This window comes from Sarcophilus harrisii, chromosome 4, assembly GCF_902635505.1.
Source record: "Sarcophilus harrisii chromosome 4, mSarHar1.11, whole genome shotgun sequence".
NCBI lineage: Eukaryota > Metazoa > Chordata > Mammalia > Dasyuromorphia > Dasyuridae > Sarcophilus > Sarcophilus harrisii.
The window spans coordinates 94,716,215-94,737,315 of record NC_045429.1 but is presented as its reverse complement, the minus strand read 5'-3'; the positions used below and the strand labels follow the sequence as shown (position 1 = coordinate 94,737,315).

The 21,101-nt window shown below is 38.3% G+C and overlaps 1 protein-coding gene across 7 annotated transcripts in view; it reads right to left on the bottom strand.

Moving 5' to 3' along the window:
• Nucleotides 1-21,101, bottom strand: part of NAV1 (neuron navigator 1) — a 352,671-nt gene that overhangs the window by 229,351 nt on the left and 102,219 nt on the right. For all 7 annotated transcript variants that reach the window (XM_023501863.2, XM_023501861.2, XM_023501860.2 and 4 more), the window contains one exon: nt 6,952-7,756. In XM_023501863.2, the coding sequence (XP_023357631.1) occupies nt 6,952-7,724 (773 nt within the window). In that variant the 5' untranslated portion in view covers nt 7,725-7,756. The remainder of the gene's footprint in view (nt 1-6,951; nt 7,757-21,101) is intronic.

Sequence of the window (21,101 nt, the reverse complement as noted above, 5' to 3'; positions counted from 1 at the left end):
AGTCCCTATTTAGTCCCTCAATCCTCTGTAAAATGAGGAGCTTAGATTAGATGATACCTACGTGACTTCAGCTCTAATTCTAGGATTCTATGATACCCTCCCAACTCCCCCCACCTGAAATGAAACCATGAGGGAATGAGGCGGTATCATTAATTCAGATAATTGAATCAGAGAGAAAATGAGCTCTGATTTTTGTCAGAGGAACTGAGCAGGGACTCTGGGAAAAGAGCCTAGGGCAGAATGATGGAATCCAGAGCATCTCTTTCCTCAGAAGCTTCATAACTCAGGATCATACCTGATTACCTGGCATAGAGTATGATCCTAGCCTGATCACAGGCAGGGGGTGGAATGAGATAACTTCTCCTTCATCCTTCAGCAAGCATTTTGCTGATGGCTAAATTGGTGATAGGAATGTGATCAAGGGGCCAGATTTCCATGAGAGTGGGATGTCTGGTGCTTCCAGGGAGCAGATGGTACTTCTTTGGGAATGGGCCTGGGGAAGGCAGACCATCCTGGAGTCCGTGCCAGGTCTGCCTGTGTCAGCAGCTTCAGGTCTCAAAACTGGGGCCACATTCCTCCCCATCTGCCACCAGTGTCTTAAAGCCTCAGAACTCTAACCCTAATTCTAGTCCTAGCTCTAGTCTTGGTTGCTAGTCCAACCCTAGCAATCTCTAACACCAGGGCTTGAAATGGAGGGGGGAAAATCTCAATATTATGTGCATCCAATTAACACACAGACTTAGCTGTCACCATGGAGACCAATGAGCATGGTAGAAGTTGGAGCTCTCCAGTTGAAGAGGCCTGAGAATAATAGCTAGCTTTTTTATGGCTTAAGGTTTACAAAGTGCTTTATACATGTTAGCTCAATTGATCCTGACAATAACCTACTGAGGTTATTATCCCCATTTTGTAGATGAGAAACTAAGGCTGACAGAGGTTAAGTGACTCGCCCAGCTATGAAGTTTCCAAGGCAAGATACAAGGTTGGGTCATCTGGAATCCAAGTCCAATATTTTACCAACTAGCTACTGCCTTTATAATGGAAAAAATTAAAGGGTGGGGCTGGCCACACAAATAAGAATGAGTGAAGCAAATTGAAATGATCTTTTTCTAGCTGGAACACCTGTTATTTGCCTGGTAATGAACCCTCCCTCACAGCTGGACCTTGCCACGGCTCTTAATTCAGATTTTACTTCCCATTTTTTTGGTCAACTGTTTTTTTCAGTCATATCTGACACTTCTTGGAAGAGATACTGAAGCAGCTTGCCATTCCCTTCTCCAGCTCATTTTACAGATGAAGCAAAACTGAGGCAAACAGGATTAAGTGCCTTACCCAGCCACAAGGTTACTAAATGTCTGAGGCCATGTTTGAACTCAGACCTTCCTGAATCTGGACCCTGGGCTCTACCTACTGCACCACCTAGCTGCCCTTTGCCTCTACTTTAGATGTGGCCTTTTAATACTAAGACTTTTTTCCTGCTTCTTGATCTTGGCATATAATGAATGCTACTACCTCTTCTGCCCTACTTTGTGGCTGTGGGGACTGATGCCAAGACCATTGATGGGGCAGGTTCCGTAGAGTAAATTAACCCTTTGCAGCTTGGATGAATGCCTATTGGGAAGGAGGCAGAAATTTCAAACAGGATGTTCTGGGGAAGATCACAGGGGAAGGAACTGTAACAAGTTTTGCTCCATGTTTGGGAATGAAAGGATTCATTTGAAAGCAGCACCATTTAAAACAAACTGGCAACTGTGGTAGCCTTGGTGGTTAGGAAGACATAGTTGAATCTTGCCTCAGATGTTTCCTATGTGACCTTGGGAGAAAGGATTGGACAATGACCTCCTAGGTCCCTTCCAGTTCTAAATCTATAAGCCTATGGGCTAGTGAATGGTTGGGAGCTCTTATTAGTACCCAAGGAAGGTCAGAATTGGGAGGACCATGAAGAAAAAGAAGAAATAGTAAGAAAGAAGCTATGACATTTAGAAATTAAATATGTGGTGGGAAGCTGGAGGGCATTGAGGTAGAAAGGAGAGTTCTCTTTTCCTAAATAATTTGGGTTTAAGGAGTGTGTGTGTATGGTATAGTGGTAGTGGTAGTGGTGTGTGTGTGTGTGTGTGTGTGTGTGTGTGTGTGTGTGTGAGAGAGAGAGAGAGAGAGAGAGACAGAGACAGAGACAGAGAGAGAGACAGAGAAAGAGAGAGACAGAGAGAGAAAGAGAGAGAGAGAGACAGAGAAAGAGAGAGAGAGAGGGAAAGAGAGAGACAGAGAGACAGAAAGAAAAGAGAAAGAAAGGGCAAAAGAGGACAAGGGAGAGGGAAAGAGAAAGAGAGGAGGGGGGAGAGAAAGGAAAGAAGGTAGAGAGGGTAGAAGAGAGAGGGGAAGTAGAAGCAGCAGAAAAAATTAGAAAAAGAAGAAGAAAGAAGAAGAAAGGGAAAGAGAGAGAGAGAGAAAGAAGAGAGGGAGGGAGAGAGTTAGTTTTTAAGTGTGGTCAGCCCCACCCCCTAACTTCTCCGGAATTCCCATGGCTTCCCTCTCTACCCTCATTATCTTCCAAAGTATCATTGGGCTCTATGCCACATTGGATAGCTTGACCCACACTTCTGACTCGCACTCTCATGGGAACTTCTTGGCTGCAAATCCTCCCAAATTGGAGAAGATTCAACCAGTACCATAGACCCTATTCAGTCATAGACCCTGACACACCCTCCCATAGTCTAAAAAAGCCTTGTTTGCACAGAAGGCACTCAATGAATATTTGTTGAATGGGTAAATGAATGCATGAATGAATCAGTATTCTGCTCTGTTAAGTGCTTTAAACTGCAGAAGAGGAAAGGATCTGGATCCTATAAGATCTTTCAGTATAAACCAAGTTCTAAACTTGCAGGAAGAATGAAGGACAGGTGACTAATGTGAAATCTGAAAGAAGTTATTGCAAAATAACAAAGTAACACAAAAGCTTGCTTCAAAATATATTAATTTCAACTAAAGACAAGGATTAGATGTACCAGGGAAACTGGTATATTTACTAAATCACAAAGGTCCATCATAGAGAAGTGATGCTCTATACATACACTTAAAAATTTTAGGACTATAGGATCAAAGTTATAGCTGGAAAGGACTTTAGTCCTTAGTCAAGAGATGTCAAATGTCACCAAAAGCTGCAAGATTTCCATGTGCAGGCCAAAAGAAATTTAAAAGGTAATTGAGAAATATTCAAGATTATAAATAAAAATGCAATAGAACATAAATAATGTTAATCAGTAGTTTTCTTAGACAATATGTAGCTTTCAGAGATCCTTATGTATGGTTTAGAGGCCCTTGTTTCTACTTGAGTTTGATATCAGTTCTAATCCAACACCCTTATTTTACAGGCCTGGAAATGTTAAACAATTTGCCTAGTTTCTCATTGGACCAGAAATTCTGCTCACACCCTTGGTATCCTCTTTGATTTACTACTCACACTCACCCCATATATCCAATCTCAGTTAGTAAACACTTGTTAAATGTTGACTATGGGCCAGGCACTGTGCTAAGCACTATGGAAAAAAATCTTGTTTCTACCTTCACAACATCTTTCATACACATCCCATTCTCTCCATCCACCCAACAGCTGCCACCCTAGCAGAGATCCTCATCAATTTCACCTGAGCCATTGCAATGGCTTTCTAATTGGCTTCTCTGTATCAAGGCTCTCCTCATTCCAATACAGCTTCCTTGATGTTAAAATGTTTTCCCTAAAGTGAAGGTTGTCCCCTTCCAAAACCCAGTAAACTTCAGTGGCTCCAGGATGAAATATAGATTCCTCAGTTTAGTGTGCAAGCCTTTTTTAACCTGGTCCTCAATCTCTCTAATCTTATTCTCTCCTCTCCTCCATGAATTCTACAGTTCAGCTACCCTGGTCTACTTGTTTCTATACCCACCCACACCATACTCCATCACCTGATTCCATACTACCACTCCTCTATGTCTAAAATGTTCTCTCTCTTCAACTCCATCTCTTGGTTACCTTGGCTTCTTTTAAAACCCATCCCAAATCCCCTCCAAAATTACCTTCCATCTACTATACACACACACACACACACACACACACACACACACACACATACTCATGTGTCTCTATATAATGTGTGTATATATTTATAATTACTTACATTTTGTTTCCTCTCTCTTCCTGTTAATATGTATGTTCTTTGAGGAGAGAAAACAGCATTTTTTGTTTCTTTTTTCTTTGTATCTCCAGCTTAATATAGTACCTGATTCATAATAAGCACTTAATAAATGAATGCTGACTGATTGATTAGATTAAGCAGTGATTGATAACCACTGAACTTTAGTTAGAGACTTACTTTGTACCTAGTTCTTTATATTTCTTTAAATATTGCTCTACTATTTGACAAAAATTGCTGGGAAAACTGGAAAACACTATGTCAGAAACTTGGTATAGACCTACATCTCATACCTCATTCCAAAATAAGGTCAAAACATGATTTGGGCATAAAGGATGATACCAAAAATAAATTAGGAGAACAAGAGATAATTTACCTATGAGATCTTTGGGGAAAGGAGAAATTTATGACCAAAGAAGAACTAGAGAATATTATGAAAGGCAAAATGATTAGCTTTGATTTCATTAAATTAAAAAGGTTTTGCATAAACAAAAACAAAAGAAATAAGATTAAAAGGGAAGTACAAAGCTGGGGAAAAATCTTTATAGCCAATATTTCTGATAAAAGTCTCATTCCTAAAATATATAAAGAACTGTGTCAAATTTATAAGAATATATGTCATTCCCTAATTGATAAATGTTCAGAGGATATGAACAGACAACAATTTTTAGATGACGAAATTAAAGCCATTTATAGTTATATGAAAAATGCTCTAAATCACTATTTATTAGAGAAATGCAAATTAAAATAACTCTGAGGTACCACCTCACACCTCTCAGATTGACTAAGATTACAGGAAAGAATAATGATAAATTTTGGAGGGGATGTGGGAAAAGTAGAACACTACTGCATTATTAGTGGAGTTGTGAAATGATCCAATTGTTCTGGAGAACAATCTGGAATTATGCCCAAAAAACTATAAAACTCTTTGTCCTAGCAGTGCCATTACTGGGTCTGTCTCCCAAGAAAATCATAAAGGAGGGAAAAGGACCCACAAGTGCAAAAATGTAGCAGCTCTTTTTGTGTTAACAAAGAATTGGAAGAGAAGTGGATATTCATCAATTGGGGAATGGTTAAACAAGTTGTGGTGCATGAAGTTAATGGAATATTGTTCTATAAAAAATGATGAACAAGCTGATTATAGAAAGACCTGGAAAGATTTATATGAACTGATGCTAAGTGAAACAAGTAGAATCAGGAATACATTGTACACAATAGCAGCGCGAATGTGCAAAGATCAACTATGAAAAACTTGATTCTTCTCAGTGTTCAGTGATCCAAAGCAATCCCAATAAACTTTGGACAGAAAATGTCATCAGGAGACTTAATGTAAATCAACATATGCTATGTTCACTTCTTTTTTTTTTTAATCTCTCCCATGGTTTTTCCCTTTTGCTTCACTTATTTTTTAAAATCTCTCAAATGATTTTTCCCTTTTGCTCAGATTTTTCTCTTCCAAAATAACTAATAAAATAAAGTGTATTAAAAACAAATAAACTAAAAAAATAAATATTGCTCTAAATTTTGTATCACTTTTATAGCAATTACCATGTTGGTCTGAATAGGGCTCTCTTAAACATAGTATACTCCTAACATGTACATTCTTTGAAATTTTAAAATAAATATATTTCATCAAGACTTTTGGGATACTGTGTATGTGTGCATGCATATAAACATATATATATATATATATACATATATCTATATATGTGCATGTAAATATAATGGTATATACACATATGTATACACTGAAACATGACTTTGAAAAATAACACTGATTATTATCTTTAGTTTTATACAAATTATATGTGTAATTTGAAAAAAATAACATACTATTAAGTAGGGGAGAAGAATATAACAGCATGAATATTAACTTATTTTTCAATCTTACCATATTACTATGAATATAGGTTACACTTTATTCTCCAACCTAATTTGTGCCCCCTCCCTTCCCTTATTCCTCCCCAATGTATATGCATATAAACTATGTATATAGTTTATACATGTACATATATAAACTATATCATGTTAATATATTTCCATATTAGTCATGCTGTGAAAGAAGAATCAGAACAAAAGAATAAAACCATGAGAAAGAAAAAAAAACAACAAAAAAGTGAAAAGAGTATTTTTGATCTGCATTTAGTCTCCATAATTCTTTTTTTGTATGTGTATAACATTTTCCTTCACAAGTTTATTGGAATTGTCTTGGGTCACTGTGTTTATGTTGTTATATTCTTTACAAAAGGCAAACTGGATGGATTGTAAGGTAATATTTAGTATTTTATAGTCTGCCTAGGGAAATCATGGATACCTAGTCATTTTCTCCCTTCAATCACAATTTAAGGTAGTCTTCATAGAGTGGCAGCCCACCTGAATTGTAGGCTTGGTACCTGAAGAACAGTTGAGGGTGAAAACAAGAATCAGATAGTTTAAACAGGACTTACTCCCTATCCTTACTCAGCACAATTTCATTGTTTCATCAACTCCTGGATGAGCCCATCCCTGATTATAGGAAAAGAGTATTTTTGGCATCTCCATATGTCCCACTTGGGATCTCTAGTTGGGGAATTCCCATGGTTGATCAAGGCAGTGACTCCCCAACTGTTCAAATTCCCCCCCCCCCAATCTTCATGGTCCTATATCCCCAGCTTCATACATCCTTGAAACCCTTGGTTCCTAAGCTATATGATACTGGTCCTGCATCAGTGTACCCAGAACTTTTTTATTGTCAGGGTTGGGTTCCCCATCACCAACCATTTCCTTTTTTTCTCTCTCTACTTACCTGTACTGGAAGGGAGCCACTGTGGCAGTGACAGGATGATTCTGTTGGGAGGCTGAGGAGAAGCTGATGGTCCCCAGGTTAGGGGAGGAGCCTTTGTTATAAACTGGACTGATGACTGAGGAGGAAGTCTGTGAAGGTATCTCATTCTGAGATTCATCCTCAGGCCCAATGGGTCTGGCGATGCCAGAACCTTTAAAGTTCACATCTTGGTCTTTCCCCTGGAAGCTCAAAGGTTTCCTGCTCTCAGAAGCCCCTGGTGTCGGAGTGTCTCTGTGGGGGCTGATCCGAGATGGACTCCTACTTTGAGCTTGAGAAGTCCTGATCCCTTCCGGTGTCCTCTTCTTCTTGCCCCCAATGACTTGGACCTCCTCAGTCCTCCTAGGTCCAGCCCTGGAACTGGAAAGTGCTTTGGGAGTCACCCTGGGACTACTCCATGGAGAACTTAGACTCTGACTTGAGTGTCCTTCATAACTCTCTCCTGCCTCAGGCTTCTCATGTCCTGAAGAGGAGGACTCCTTCAGCCCTGCCGGAGTCTTGGCAGAACCTCTTCCTCTGGGAGTCTTGGGGGAGGAACAGCTGGGGCTGCCAATTGCCTTCCCTAGTCTTGGTGAGGCTGCCCGCTGGGGGCTGGGCACTAGGCTGTGTTGGCGTGGGCGCAATTGAGGTGATGCTGCCAGAGCATGAATCTTGGTCTGGGAAGTGGCACGAGGCACAGGGATAGAAGAAGCATAATGGGGGCGACTGGCCGAATTCAGGTTGGCCGTTCCATTCATGTTCAACAAAATTGGGGCTCAAGGTTACAGTCCTGCAAAAAAAGGAGAGAAGAAATTAGGCTTTAGCTTTTCCCCTCAGTCAGTCTATCACTGTCCCCAGCAGCAAGAACCCTCTTTACTGATGTCTTGGACTTCACAATCATGTTTTTATAGAATTTCTCTGCTTCTTATTTTCTTTAACTGATGTTGACATATCAACCCCAGTTATCTTCATGGTGGTTTTTTTGGCTGATTCTAATAATGTCACAATCTCTGGCCTGTGAGGGCTGTGAGGGGACAGACTTGTACTTGAATAAGGATGAAGTAAAACATCAAATCTCTCCTTCTCAGGGAGGGGGTCTAAAACCATTCCACTACCATTCAGTGGCCTTGCCCAAAAGAAAAGTTCTCAGGAGCAAAATTGTCTCAGTACAGCTTTTGTCTCAATGACATGAGTTATGAGTCATCCTATTTCTTTCCAATAGACCTTTTTCCAGTGATTGTAGAAGGAGATAAATCTTACTGCTTCATTTTTCCAAAGGAGAAATACCACAACCATTCTACTTCCTTCCCATGACCCTTTCAAGTACTGACCCCTGAATTATTGAAATCAGTAAGGCAGACTGGCTGATTTTTCATTCTATAGCCTGTCTGTCTCATTTTAGAGAAGGAAACACACTGACTCAAATCTCACTCCCACATAAGTCTGGAAGGAGATGGATTGTGACTCTTGATATCCCATACTCAGAGAATAGTGACATCCTACAAGTTGGAGCCTCCCTAATCTATGAGGGCTGAGGCTATGATTGATTCTCAACTTCAGATATGGGCTTGTCTGGTCACCCTTCTTATTAATATCATGATTGAGAATAAATATTGACAGGGTGTGGGGAAAGTGCACTAGGCACAAAGAATTGGAAAAGGTGTAAGGCATGGTACTATGGGAAAAAAGGGAGGCTGTGGAGTGAATACAGCATTCAAAATGGATCAGAAATCAAAGGACCTCTGATTCTACCATAGGCTTATTAATAATGATTAATAACATTCTCTGAGTCTTGGTTTGTCCATGTGCAAAATATGATGATCTATTTCTAAGGTCCACCCTCAGCTCTAACGTTTTATGATTCTTTAATTCTATATATGACTTCATGGGATCTTGGAGTTGAAGGGAGCCACAGAAGTCATCTGACCTAAGCAGAAGGATGAATATTTGTACATTCCTGGCAAGTAGTCATCTGGTCTCTGTTTAAACACCTCCAGGAAAAGGGGATAAATTCACTATCTTGACAAGCAGACCCATGAATTTATGGGTCATTCTAATTATTTGAAAGTTTTGCCTTAGAATGATCTAAAATTTAACTCCTCACAACTCCTACTCATTTTTCCTATATTCTGCCTTGTGGGGCTAAGAGAAATAAATCCATTCCCTTGTCCTTGTGACAAATTCTTTGAGTATCTTGTAATCTCTAAGCCTTGGATTCTTTAGGTAAAAGTCCCTAATTCCTTTAATGGAACTTCATGGAGTTTCTATCAATTAAGCATTTACTATGTCTAAAACTGGTTCCAGGGATACAAAGATAAAGTATGCTAACTCCTGCCCTGAACTAACACTTCTAGTCCTCTCACCATACCTGTTTCCCTTCTCCAACTTCTCAACATCTGTCTTATAATTTAATGTTAAGAATTAGACATCTTATTTAAGATGTGATTGACTATAGCATTAGAGTGAAACTATTATCTCCCTCATTCAGGGCTCTTTGCATCTATTAAAATCATATTAGCTCATGTTTGGCCACATGTCATTCTGCTGAGTCCACTAAAAGCTTCGGGTAATTTTCAATGAACTGTCCAGTTCATAAAAAAAGATAAATAACAATACCATATAGGATTGGCCAAATGAATGGCACGGACCACTCCTGGATACAGTGCTGCAGGGTCACTGAAGTCACTGAAAGAGCCAGATAACAGATCAAATGTCATGGGTGAGAAAAAGGTTTTCCAAACTCCTGCTGAGCTGGAGAAACCGATAATACCCAAACTTCCTGCCACTGGGAGTCGGGAGACAGAGCTTGATTCCCGTAAAAAGTAAAGTCCCCTTTACTCTCTAGGATCTTGGTGCCATAGACTTTCTTCTTATAAGCATACTGATTGATATATTTATCAAAATGGAAAAAAAAACATGCATAGTAGTGCAAAAGATCATGGAATCACTCCTTTGGATAGGGCACACACAAAAGGGAATGGGCCAGAGAACTGAGGGGTACCTGATGAGGGGAACAGAGGGACAATAAGTTGAAAAGAAGTTTAGTCTACAACAATGCCCTGCTGCCCTTCAGCCCTTCAATAATATTCCCTTTCTGGGAATCTTAGACTGATATGTCTACCCCAGAGCAGCTGGGAAGGTGCTATTCCCAGAGTTATGTCTGTATAATCACTCTAGATCAGAGGACACAGGTCAGATCCCTCCCTGGAGTCCCCCCAGAAGGGAACAATTACATATCACACATGTTATATGACCTTGGATAAAGGTTTTCAGATTCTCTAGTCCTTAAATATGAATGACCCCCTACCAAGGACTTCAAAGTCCTTCAATGAGGTGGACTGCTCCTTGTACAGTAAGATGACTCTGCCCATTCAGAGGACGTACATTCTGAACTGTTTTTCTAGTAGAAGGGATGGAATTTCTTCACAAAGTCCTATTTTGATGCTGGAGATCAAAAGTGAGGCCAAAAGAAAGAGATCAAAAGAATAAAATAACGTCTGATAGGTCCTACCATGATAGAAAGACTTTGAATATATAGTCCTGGTGACAGACTGAATCTGTTAGGAATGGAAAGGTTGATCACTAAGTAGACTGATCACTAGGTAGGAAAAAAGGAAAAAAAGTATTTATTAAGCACCCACTATGTTTCAGGCAGTATACTAAGTGCTTTACAAACATAATTTAATTTGATTCTCACAGCAACCAAAGGAAATAGGTTCTATTATTTCCCCCATTTTATAGATGAGGAAATGGAGACAGACAGATATTATGTGACTTGCTCAGAGTCAAATATTGGGAAATTGGATTTGAACTCAGCTCTTCCTGATTCCAGGCTCAGCCCTTAATTAGTTGATCATGAATTCTTTGTCCATGTTAATCCATGAAACAGTATTGATTGTGAGGTGATAGAAAAGACAGCAGAGGATTCCAAGAATTACACAATAATTATATTATCCTTAAATTTTAATTAACTTCCAAGTACTCCAAACATGAGATTTTTGTCCAATGGCCAAAGAATAAAGCTCCCACTGTAACAAGTGAACCCTATTAATACTGATATTCTTTCAAAAAAAGAAATCAGAAACCAAAAGGAAATGGTTGTTAAATAGATTGTCCCTGGAGAGTCAAACAAAGAAGTTGGCAGAATAGATTTGATCTTGCACCCAAAGGTATAAAGAGAAGTAATTTAGAGGACATTTTCTCACCTTCTCTTATGGTGCTCATGATGAGTATCAGCTAAAAGATCATCATGAAAAGAATTGGAGTTTATAAGCCCACAGCTGGTGATGAAGATGAAGAGTCAAAATAATTCTACCAAAACCTTTACAAGACCTTTTAAAACAACTCAGCATTGAGTATTAACACTCAGAGGCCTGCCTGGAACATAATAGGTACCTAATAAATACTAGTTGGCTGATGGAGAATTATGTCAGAAAATGTGGATCAATTTTGAGAAACAAGAGATAAAAGGAATGTAGACTACTCAGAAAAATTATGACTATAAAGTTCATGAAAATTTCCAGATATTAACCAAAGGTTGGATTGGCTGCTTCAGGAGGTTATGATTTACTCTTCATTTAAGGCAGAAGCTGGATGACTACTTCTCAGGTACAATATAATAAGGATTCTTTTCAGTTTGAGTTAGACCAGATGGCTATTGATGTCCTTTCAAAATCAGAAACTGTGATTTTGTGATTCATTCTTTCACAGGGAAATAAGAAGGCAGTGGACATAGTCATGAACAATGAAAAAACATTACCAAAAATGAAACAACCTATATCTTAACAGAAAGTAGCATGGTGGATAGAGCACCAGGCCTGGAGTCAGGAAGATTCATCTGCCTGAGTTCAAATCTGACCTCAGACATTAGCTATGTGACCTTGGGCAATTCCTTAACCCTGTTTGCCTCAGTTTCCTCATCAATAAAATAAGCTAGAGAAGGAAATGGCAAACCACTCAAGAATCTTTGCCAAACATTGACCCATTCCTAACACCATGTACTAAAATAAAGTCAAAATGGGTTCATGACCTAGACATAAAAAATAAACAAATTAAAAGAAATAGGATAAACTATCCTTCAGATCTGTGAAGGAGGAAGGAATTTGTGATCAAAGAAGAAATGGAGATCATTATCAATCACAAAATAGATAATTTTGATTATATTAAATTAAAAAGTTTTTGTACAAACATAACTAATGCAGACAAGATCAGAAGGGAAGCAATAAACAGGGAAAATATTTTTACATTCAAAAGTTCTGATAAAGGCCTCATTTCTAAAATATAAAGAGAATTGACTCAAATTTATGAGAATTCAAGCCGTTCTTCAACTGATAAGTGGCAAAGGATATGAACAGACAATTTTCAGATGAAGAAATTGAAACTATTTCTAGTCATATGAAAAGATGCTCTAAATCACTACTGATCAGAGAAATGCAAATTAAGACAACCCTGAGATACCACTATACACCTCTCAGATTGGCTAAGATGACAGAAAAAGATAATGAGGAATGTTGGAGAGGATGTGCGAAAACTGGGACACTGATACATTGTTGGTGGAATTGTGAACAGATCCAACCATTCTAGAGAGCAATTTGGAACTATGCTCAAAGTGTTATCAAACTGTGTTTATCCTTTGACCCAGCAGTGTTTCTACTGGGCTTATATCCCAGAGAGATCTTAAAGGAAGGAAAGGGACCCACATGTACAAAAATGTTTGTGGCAGCCCTTTGTGTAGTGGCAAGAAACTGGAAACTGAGTGGATGCCCAACAGTTGGAAAATGGCTGAATAAGTTATGGTATATGAATGTAATGGAATATTATTGTTCTGTAAGAAATGACCAGCAGGATGATTTCAGAAAGGCCTGGAGAGATTTACATGAACTGATACTGAGTGAAATGAGCAGGACCGGGAGATGATTATACATGGCAACAACAAGATTGTACAATGATCAATTCTGATGGACGTGGCTCTCTTCAATAATGAGATGATTCAGACCAGTTCCGATGATCTTGTGATGAAGAGAGGCATCTACACTCAGAGAGAGGACTGCAGGAACTAACTGTAGTTCACAACATAGCATTTTTCACTCTTTTTGTTATTTGCTTACATTTTATTTTGTTTCTCTTTTTTTCTGATTTGATTTGATTTTTCTTGTGTGGCAAGATAATTGTATAAATAGTATGCATATATTGGATTTAACATATATTTCTACATGTTTAACATATACTAGACTCTTGTCATCTATGGAAGGGAGTAGAGGAAAGGGGGGGGGAATTGGAACACAAAATTTTGCAGGGGCTAATGTTGAAGAATTGTTCACACATATATTTTGAAAAATAAAAAAGCTTTAATAAAGAAAAAAAAATCTTTGCAAAAAAAAAAGTCCCAAATGGGGTCATGAAGGTTTGGATATGACTGAAACAACTCAACAACAAATATAACAATGAGAACAATGCCTTAACTTCAGAAAGGAAATGACTGGAGTAGGAGTGATATCAGAGTCAGCTGTTTGTATGGTTAGATACTCAACTAGTTAGAGCAGTGATTAAAATCAGTTTCAAGTTAGAACATATAATGATGAAAAGACATTATGAATGATTGCAGCAGGTTCAACCTGACTTACTCAATTATGCTAAGTTAATTATTATTATTATGTTATTGTGACAATTATACTAAAAACTGGAATTTCTTAAGCCCAACTAATTATCACCATATCCTGCAAAAGTTTAAGCAGTTTAAAGTAGTCACCAGAATATGAAAGTCAAATATGAACCTAGAAATTCCCTTAGTCTACAAACATTTGATCTCCTCACTGAGTAGAGAGACTTAATAGCCGAAGCCAACACCAGTTACAAGGCATACACGTTTGTAAAATAGTATGGAGAATGATGATAGATAAACAGGTAGACAGTAAGCACTTACTAGGTGCCAGTCACAGTTCTAAGTATTGGGAATAGAAATACAAGAAAATAGTCCTTGCCTCCAATAAGTTTACATTCTGAAGAGAAAGATGACACACACAAGGAAGTTAAAAGGAGAAGGGAAATGGGAAAGGGGAAAAATTTCCTGTGAAGGGGTATGATGGCAAAGTCACAGGAGCCAGAAACTCTGCCCAGGGAGGGCAGAATGAAGCATGGCCAGCTTGGGCCCATCCCTGGAAGAAGAAACTCCTCAATAATAGAAGAGGTGTTGGCATGAAGGTGGAAAAAATTATGAGCAGTGTGGCTAAACATATCTCCAGAAAGGTTGGTGTGAGACCCAAATGAGCCACATCATCCCAAGAACATTCATAGTTGCAACTGACAGAAGGATAACAGATAAAAGGAAAGTGGAACAGATTTTCAGCATAATACTCTATTTTCAACATCAGTGATAGTGAAACTACCAGATTTGGATGCTAACATTTCAGTCCCCAAAGAGAAGCTGAAATGGTACTTAAGAAGATAAAATCAGGAAAAGTTGTTGGACCGGGCTGAAGAAGTCCATGTTCAAGGCAAATCAGTCTTAAATGTATTAAGGGATCATTTTACAAAATCAATCAGGGTGAAGAAATGAAAAAAAAAATGGGAAAAATATAGACAATATTATGTCTATATCCCAAATGGATCCCAAATAATCCATTGATTCACATGCCTACTTCCTCATTTTTATAAAAACTTTATGTAAATGATCTACATACATATTGAGGGAGTTTTGGATAAAAAATGCTAATAGAACAGGAAACCTTTCCCAAATGATTTTTAAATAGAAGACTACATCATTACATTCCCATAGTATAGCCACCAAAACACAATCTTAAGAGCTTTCCTCCTATAGTAAGATCATATTGGTCATCTGATTATTAATGTTAAGCAAGAAACAAAGTGGAGAGATTTATGCTTAACAAAGATGATGACCAATGACATGGAACATGGTCTCATCTCAAATCTCAATGCACATCTCAAATGAAAGATGGACTCTCTTTTATAGGGGTAAGATTTTCCAGGTGATGCTGTTTGTAGGTGATTTTTGCTAATTGAATTGAACCTCAAATATTATGGGTCTTCCTAATAAGATTCATAATCAGAGAGATGCATAATAAACAATACAAGAAAAGCTTAAATGAAAGAAAAATGTCTATTCTCCAGACATAACATGCAATTAAATAACAAATCCTTTTAGTACATAAATACAGGGACTGAAGATAGATTATAAATAGGGTGTAGAATTGAATAGAAGGGAAAACTGGGAAAGATTGTATTTGGAGCACTGCACCATGTTTTTACTTATCCCTTCTTCAGCCCCAAACTATCTTTAAAAAAACACAACCACAATAATAATAGTAATATGTAGATTTTAAAGTTTGGGAAATACTTTTCAAATATTATCTCACTTTATCTTTACAACAACCCTGGGAAGGGGTGCTATTATAATCCCTATTTTATAGATGACAAGACTGCGAGGCAGATAAAATTTAAGTGACTTCCCCAAAGTCATACAGTTAAGAAATTTCTGAAATTGGATTTGAACTAGTTTTTCTGACTACAAGTCCAACACTATCTACTGGATCACCTAAATGCTTTAATGGTAACACATTTCAGAACACTGCAGTCCTTTGAAGAATCAAAGTTATAAGTAATCTGAATGGTAATATAAAGCTCTATGAAATGCATAAGATGTATCATATTTCCAGAGATGATCTAAGCACAGTAACTCAAGGGATGCCATCAAAGAAATGTGTGATTGGAAAAGGCAAAAAGTCTAGCTGTTGGGGAAAGTAAAAATGGTTAAGCAAAACTGAATACAGAACTGACTGGAACGTGTGAATTGCAAAAAGACCTAGAGGAAGGTTTTCATCATGTTGGTTGGATCTCTGGAGAGAATCTATAGAATATGGATAATATCATGGAATGAGATGTCATGGAGAGGTTATGAGCTGTGCCAATGGATGGAACATTCCAATTGATGAGATCATATATTCAAGGAATTACATTGAAATAAAGAGATGGAATTGGTTTATGACATCCTCACTCTGGTCCTCTAGCTAATTCATAGCATTTTGGATGGAGAGATCTATAGTTGTCTCTACTGTGGGAACTGATTTGCTGATATTGATCAGCAACTTGTCTGCAACTTGGTCTGATGGTTGTCTGGGGGGATTGAAGGATTACAGAATTTACCCAAGATTATAGAGTTTACAAAGTGTTTAGGAATTAGTGTCAGAAGACGTAGGTTCAAAACCTGGTGTTTCCACTTCCTACTTGAGTGATTCTAGGCAAGTCTTTGGGTCTCAGTTTCCCCACCTGCAAAATCAGGGGAGTGGTCTGGATGATTTCCACAGTACCTTCCAGCTCTAAATTTATGATTCTATGATCCTATACATCAGAGATTAAACTGAAGTCCAGGTCCACCTGACTGAACGACCAATTTTCTATCTATTATGCCACATTATTTCTTGATCACATATGTTGAAGATAATAATAACTCATATTTCCAAAGACTTTAAGGATTATATATAGCACATTTCTCATCATAAAGTTGGCTTCAAATGAGAAGAAAGGCTAAAAATGAGAAAGATATTTTGGAACAATTGTAACAGTTACAAACTGACCTATTCAGAAGAGTTATTGATGCTGAAAGGTAGTACAAATGTTTTTTATTAGAAAATGATTTATTGAAATTTATTATTTATTGAAAAAGTGATTTATACAAGGTCACAGAGGTACTAAGTGTTGGAATTAGAAATTGAATTCAGATTTCTTGATTCCAAGTAAAATGCTCTTTCTACTTTATCACACATTAGGTGAGCAGGTCTAAATATAGAGTCTGGGGCTTGTCAGTTGACTACTGGGATATTTAACTTGTCTGGCCTCTTTAGTACTTCACTCTTCAATGAACCATTGGCTCACAGATATTGTGGCAATAGTATAAGGTTGATGTTCTCTCTCAACTAAGCTCCCAAACTACCTGTGTAACCTTAAGCACCTAAGGCTAAGTCATTTAGTCTCAGTTTAGCCATTTGTAAAATGAGAAGATAAGATTATTAGATGACTTCAGAGATTTCTCTTAACTTTAAAAAGTATGATCCTATGAACTCCAAATTGATCCAGAAAAAGTCTCCTTGGACCAGGAAGACTAAGGCCTTGAACCCCATGACCCAACACTATGAGCATATACTGATGATAGCACCTTTGCTCCCCACCCAACTGCCATTTTTAGGAATAATGAAGATTGGACTTGATCAGCTTTTCTCAATGAAGAAGACAGCAAATTACATCTAAAAACAACCACCAGGGGCAGCTAGGTGGCACAGTGGATAGAGCACTGGCCCCTAGTTCAAATCTAGCCTCAGACACTTAATACTTCCTAGCTGTGTGACCCTGGGCAAGTCACTTAATCTCTAATTGCCTCAGCAAAAAACAAATAACAAAAAAAAAAAAACCAGACCAAAAAACCAACAACCACCACCAGTACCCTGAAATAATATGATGGCCATGTTTCCAACTTAAATGAATGAATCCAGAGGCATCCTAGAGATAACTTGTAATAAGATTTTTCAGTGTGAACATTAACATATCAAAAATCAGCAAATGTTAAAAATTTGGGCATGATTTATTGTTTTATTGATTATCTAGAGCTAAGAAAGTGACAGAAAATATGCTAATAATAGACTTAATATAAAAGTGTCTCATGCATGCATTTTCCCCTCCAGAGGTATTTGTTAAACCTTTGCCAGCACACCCTTGGGTGAAGCCCACTGTCCTGTTTGCTCACTGCCTAGTGAGCCTTGCTAGGGGCTTGACTTACCTGAGTGGTTAGTTCCTGTGCCTCCTAACTCCCAGTTCTGCCTCTACTAGGAGGGCTGAACTTTCCTGCCCTGATTTCAGTATTCTTCCCTTCTGGCTTTTCGGGTCCAGCCCTTCTTTAGCCCCAGCAGGAGTGAAGCCAAAGCAAAGAGGTTGCTCCAGCTCTACCTTGCTAATGCACCAAATGCAGTTGTCATTTTAACCCAGTCATCATTTTTTCAATAGTTCAATAAGAAAAGGATTTAAAAAAAACATAAATGCTCAAGCCATTATTGAGGTCATTACATCCCCACCCTTTCCTTCTCTCCCTACTGCTGAATCTCTGCCTCTCCTCCCTACCCCCTTTCCAGTATCTTGGGCCCCCATTTAGGACAGCAATAGACACGTGAATACAGAGCCTTAGCTCTTAGGCTAATGGTACTGTTAGTACTAGAGAGGGCTGGGTCACAGGAGGGAAAGCTTCCCAAATAAGGCTAGCCTATTCTGTTTGATAAAGAAACTCATAGATTACCTTTGTTCCTCTTATAAGGATTCTTAACTTGGGGTCGGGGAATTTAGTTTAATAAAAGCTATTTTGATAACTACGTTTCAATAATCTTAATTTCCTCTATAATTTTAGGCATTTTATTTTATGGATTTAATGACATTATTCCGATAAGGGGTCCATACACTTAACTAGACTGCCCTAGAGGTGTGCTTGATACAGAAAAGGGGAAGGCCCTTTATCCTAAGACCTCCAATCCTGCCCCATTTCTAGAATTTCATTTATTTATATCAATTATAAGTGACTTTGGATAATTCCAGAGTATCAAAGGGACAGGCAGAGAACTAATCCTAGACTTTGGGATAGTAGTGGGCAACTAGAAGTAAAGCAAGTCTACTTCTAGGATGACTATGGGGATGACCATCCTCTTTCTCTCTGCCTCCCTTCCTGGCTCTAGCTCCAGACAGGTTCTCTACTGCTAAGGGCATCTCTCTGCATGAGAAATGTAGGTCAGCACAGAGACTGGTGAGAGAGCAAGCTAGAATAGGGAGCTGAGTCTAATCCAGCCTTGGAGCTGAATTAATCTTCAGAGAGCCCAGCAGGAAGGCAAAGATAGCAAACAGAAACGGGAGAATGAAAAGAGCAGAATGGGGAATCCCAAGACTGGCTTTGGGATTCCCTAATCCCTACCAGACCCAAGTTAGGATGTATCTTGATGGTTACCATGTCTAGAGGAAGAGCTTCTTTTTGAAATTTATTTTTACTTTTAAGTCTGGGTATCCCTATCTTGCTTCATGTGGAAAGGCTTATGGGTTGCTGATTGACTTTTCATTACAAGCTGGTTGCCCCTCCTTAGGCAATCAGTGACTGTCTATTCCTGGGGACCATCATATTGGTAGAAGGCTTAGTACTGACATTTGAACTCTTGAGCTTCATTAATTCTCCAATCTCGGTCTCCCTGACAGCAAGAATTAAAGATATGCACCACCATGCCAAACAGAAGATACTTTCCTAAATGAACTGGCCCTTATGAAATACCTATTGATGCTCAGTAGTTTGGAAGTGGACAGTAATCTCTGGAGTTCCATACAGACTTCAGTTCCTCTAAAAGCAGGGGCTATGTTTTCTTATCCTCTGGTACCATCTTCCAGTGATGGGCCTCAGTTTCTCTTTCTGCAAAAAGGTAAGACCTTTGTTTCTTTGTCTTTCTCTTATGTCCTGATAAGGCTGCATTAGGTAATGTGAGTAAAGTGCTCAGAGCTCCTGATTATGAAAGATATTAATTATAATGATTCCATCTCCTTGCTCTCAGAAGTAGGAGAGTGCGACAGAAATAGATGCAAGATTATCCACCTTTTGAGCAGGGTTTCAGATGAGACAAAGTGCTTGACAATTAAGTATTGATCAACTTTTGTGTTTCATCCCTACCTTCTCCCTTCTCTCATCTCTTCCTACCATCAACCTTCCAACTAAGTCTGAGTAACAAGGTAAACCAGCCAGTTGAAGTTACAGCTGGCACTAAAACCAAATAACCCCTCCCAGTTCTTGGATAATGCCATTTAGGTTCCCACTCTTCTCTTCTGTGTTGCCTGATCTGAACTGTAGTGTAAAACAATGACTGTACCAAGTGACTCCAACAAACAATTTCAGGATATGATTCTACAGTTTACCTGAGAAAAAAAAAATACCAGTATCTATGAATAAAATTGATCTGCTGCTCTCCTCCTCCCCATTTAGTTTTTATAATTACTTTTTACAAAAGAAACCTTCAAATAGCAACCTCCCCACCACACATTTTCAAAAAAACCTCAAACAAATAAAAAATACAATGTGATTTCTGACAATGCACTTTACACATTGTCCAGGATTGCATTGTGTAGTGGGAGGAGCATTGGACATGGAATCCTTCCTTTGTCATTTACTAGCTAGAAGACTTTGAGCAAGTCATTTATATAAGCATCGGTCTCCTTATCTGTCAAATAGGCAATATTTGTTTACTGACTTCATAAGGTCATTGTGAGAAATGTGTTTTGCAAATGACATCATGCTACTTAAATGTGGACTGTAATATTTTATTAATATTAGAGCTACTGTGACCTACTGCTGTTAAGTATCTAGTGGGAAAAGTGAGGTGTACCAGTGTGAAGTACAATGGTAGGGTAGTATTTGTGAGGAGGTGATGGTGATTGTAAAGCAGCAAAGAGACTCAGAGATGGGTTAATGAAAATTTCCCAGAGTATGAAAAGAGGGACAAGGGATTTTCAGGCAGAGATTGGATCATCACTTGTTGGATATGTTATAGATGGTATTCTTGTTTTAGGAATGGGTTAGACTAGATAGCTTAATAAAAGGTAAGCTCCTTTAAGGCAAACACTGTCTTGATTTTGTATTTGTTTCCCTGGTGCCTAGGACATTGCCTGTGATACAGTAAGTTCTTAATAAATGCTTGAAGAACTCTGAGGTCTCTTCTAAGGCTATGAAAAAAAGAACATTCTGGGAGTTTAATCAAAGCTTTTAGGATTGATGATTGATTTTTCTTCTCCATGGATTTCCTTAGTTTTCTAATCTCATACCTTCAATATAGACAATATTGGGGCTTTTTAAAAATTAAAACAAGTTGTACTATAGCAACACTAAAACTGTCCTTTTCTAAAGTTCATCTAGACTAAAGTGTAAGAACTAAATGGACATACAGCAATAGATCAAGGTGGTGATCAGCCCAATTCAAAGTCTTCTAGGAATTCCAGGCAAAATATGGGAAGCTGCAAATAATTTCTATCCTAAACTGGCTAAAGTTAAATCAAGAAGAGGGAAAAAGGTGATCCAGTCAGTCAATGCTCTCAACAAAAGATAAGGAATCTATTGG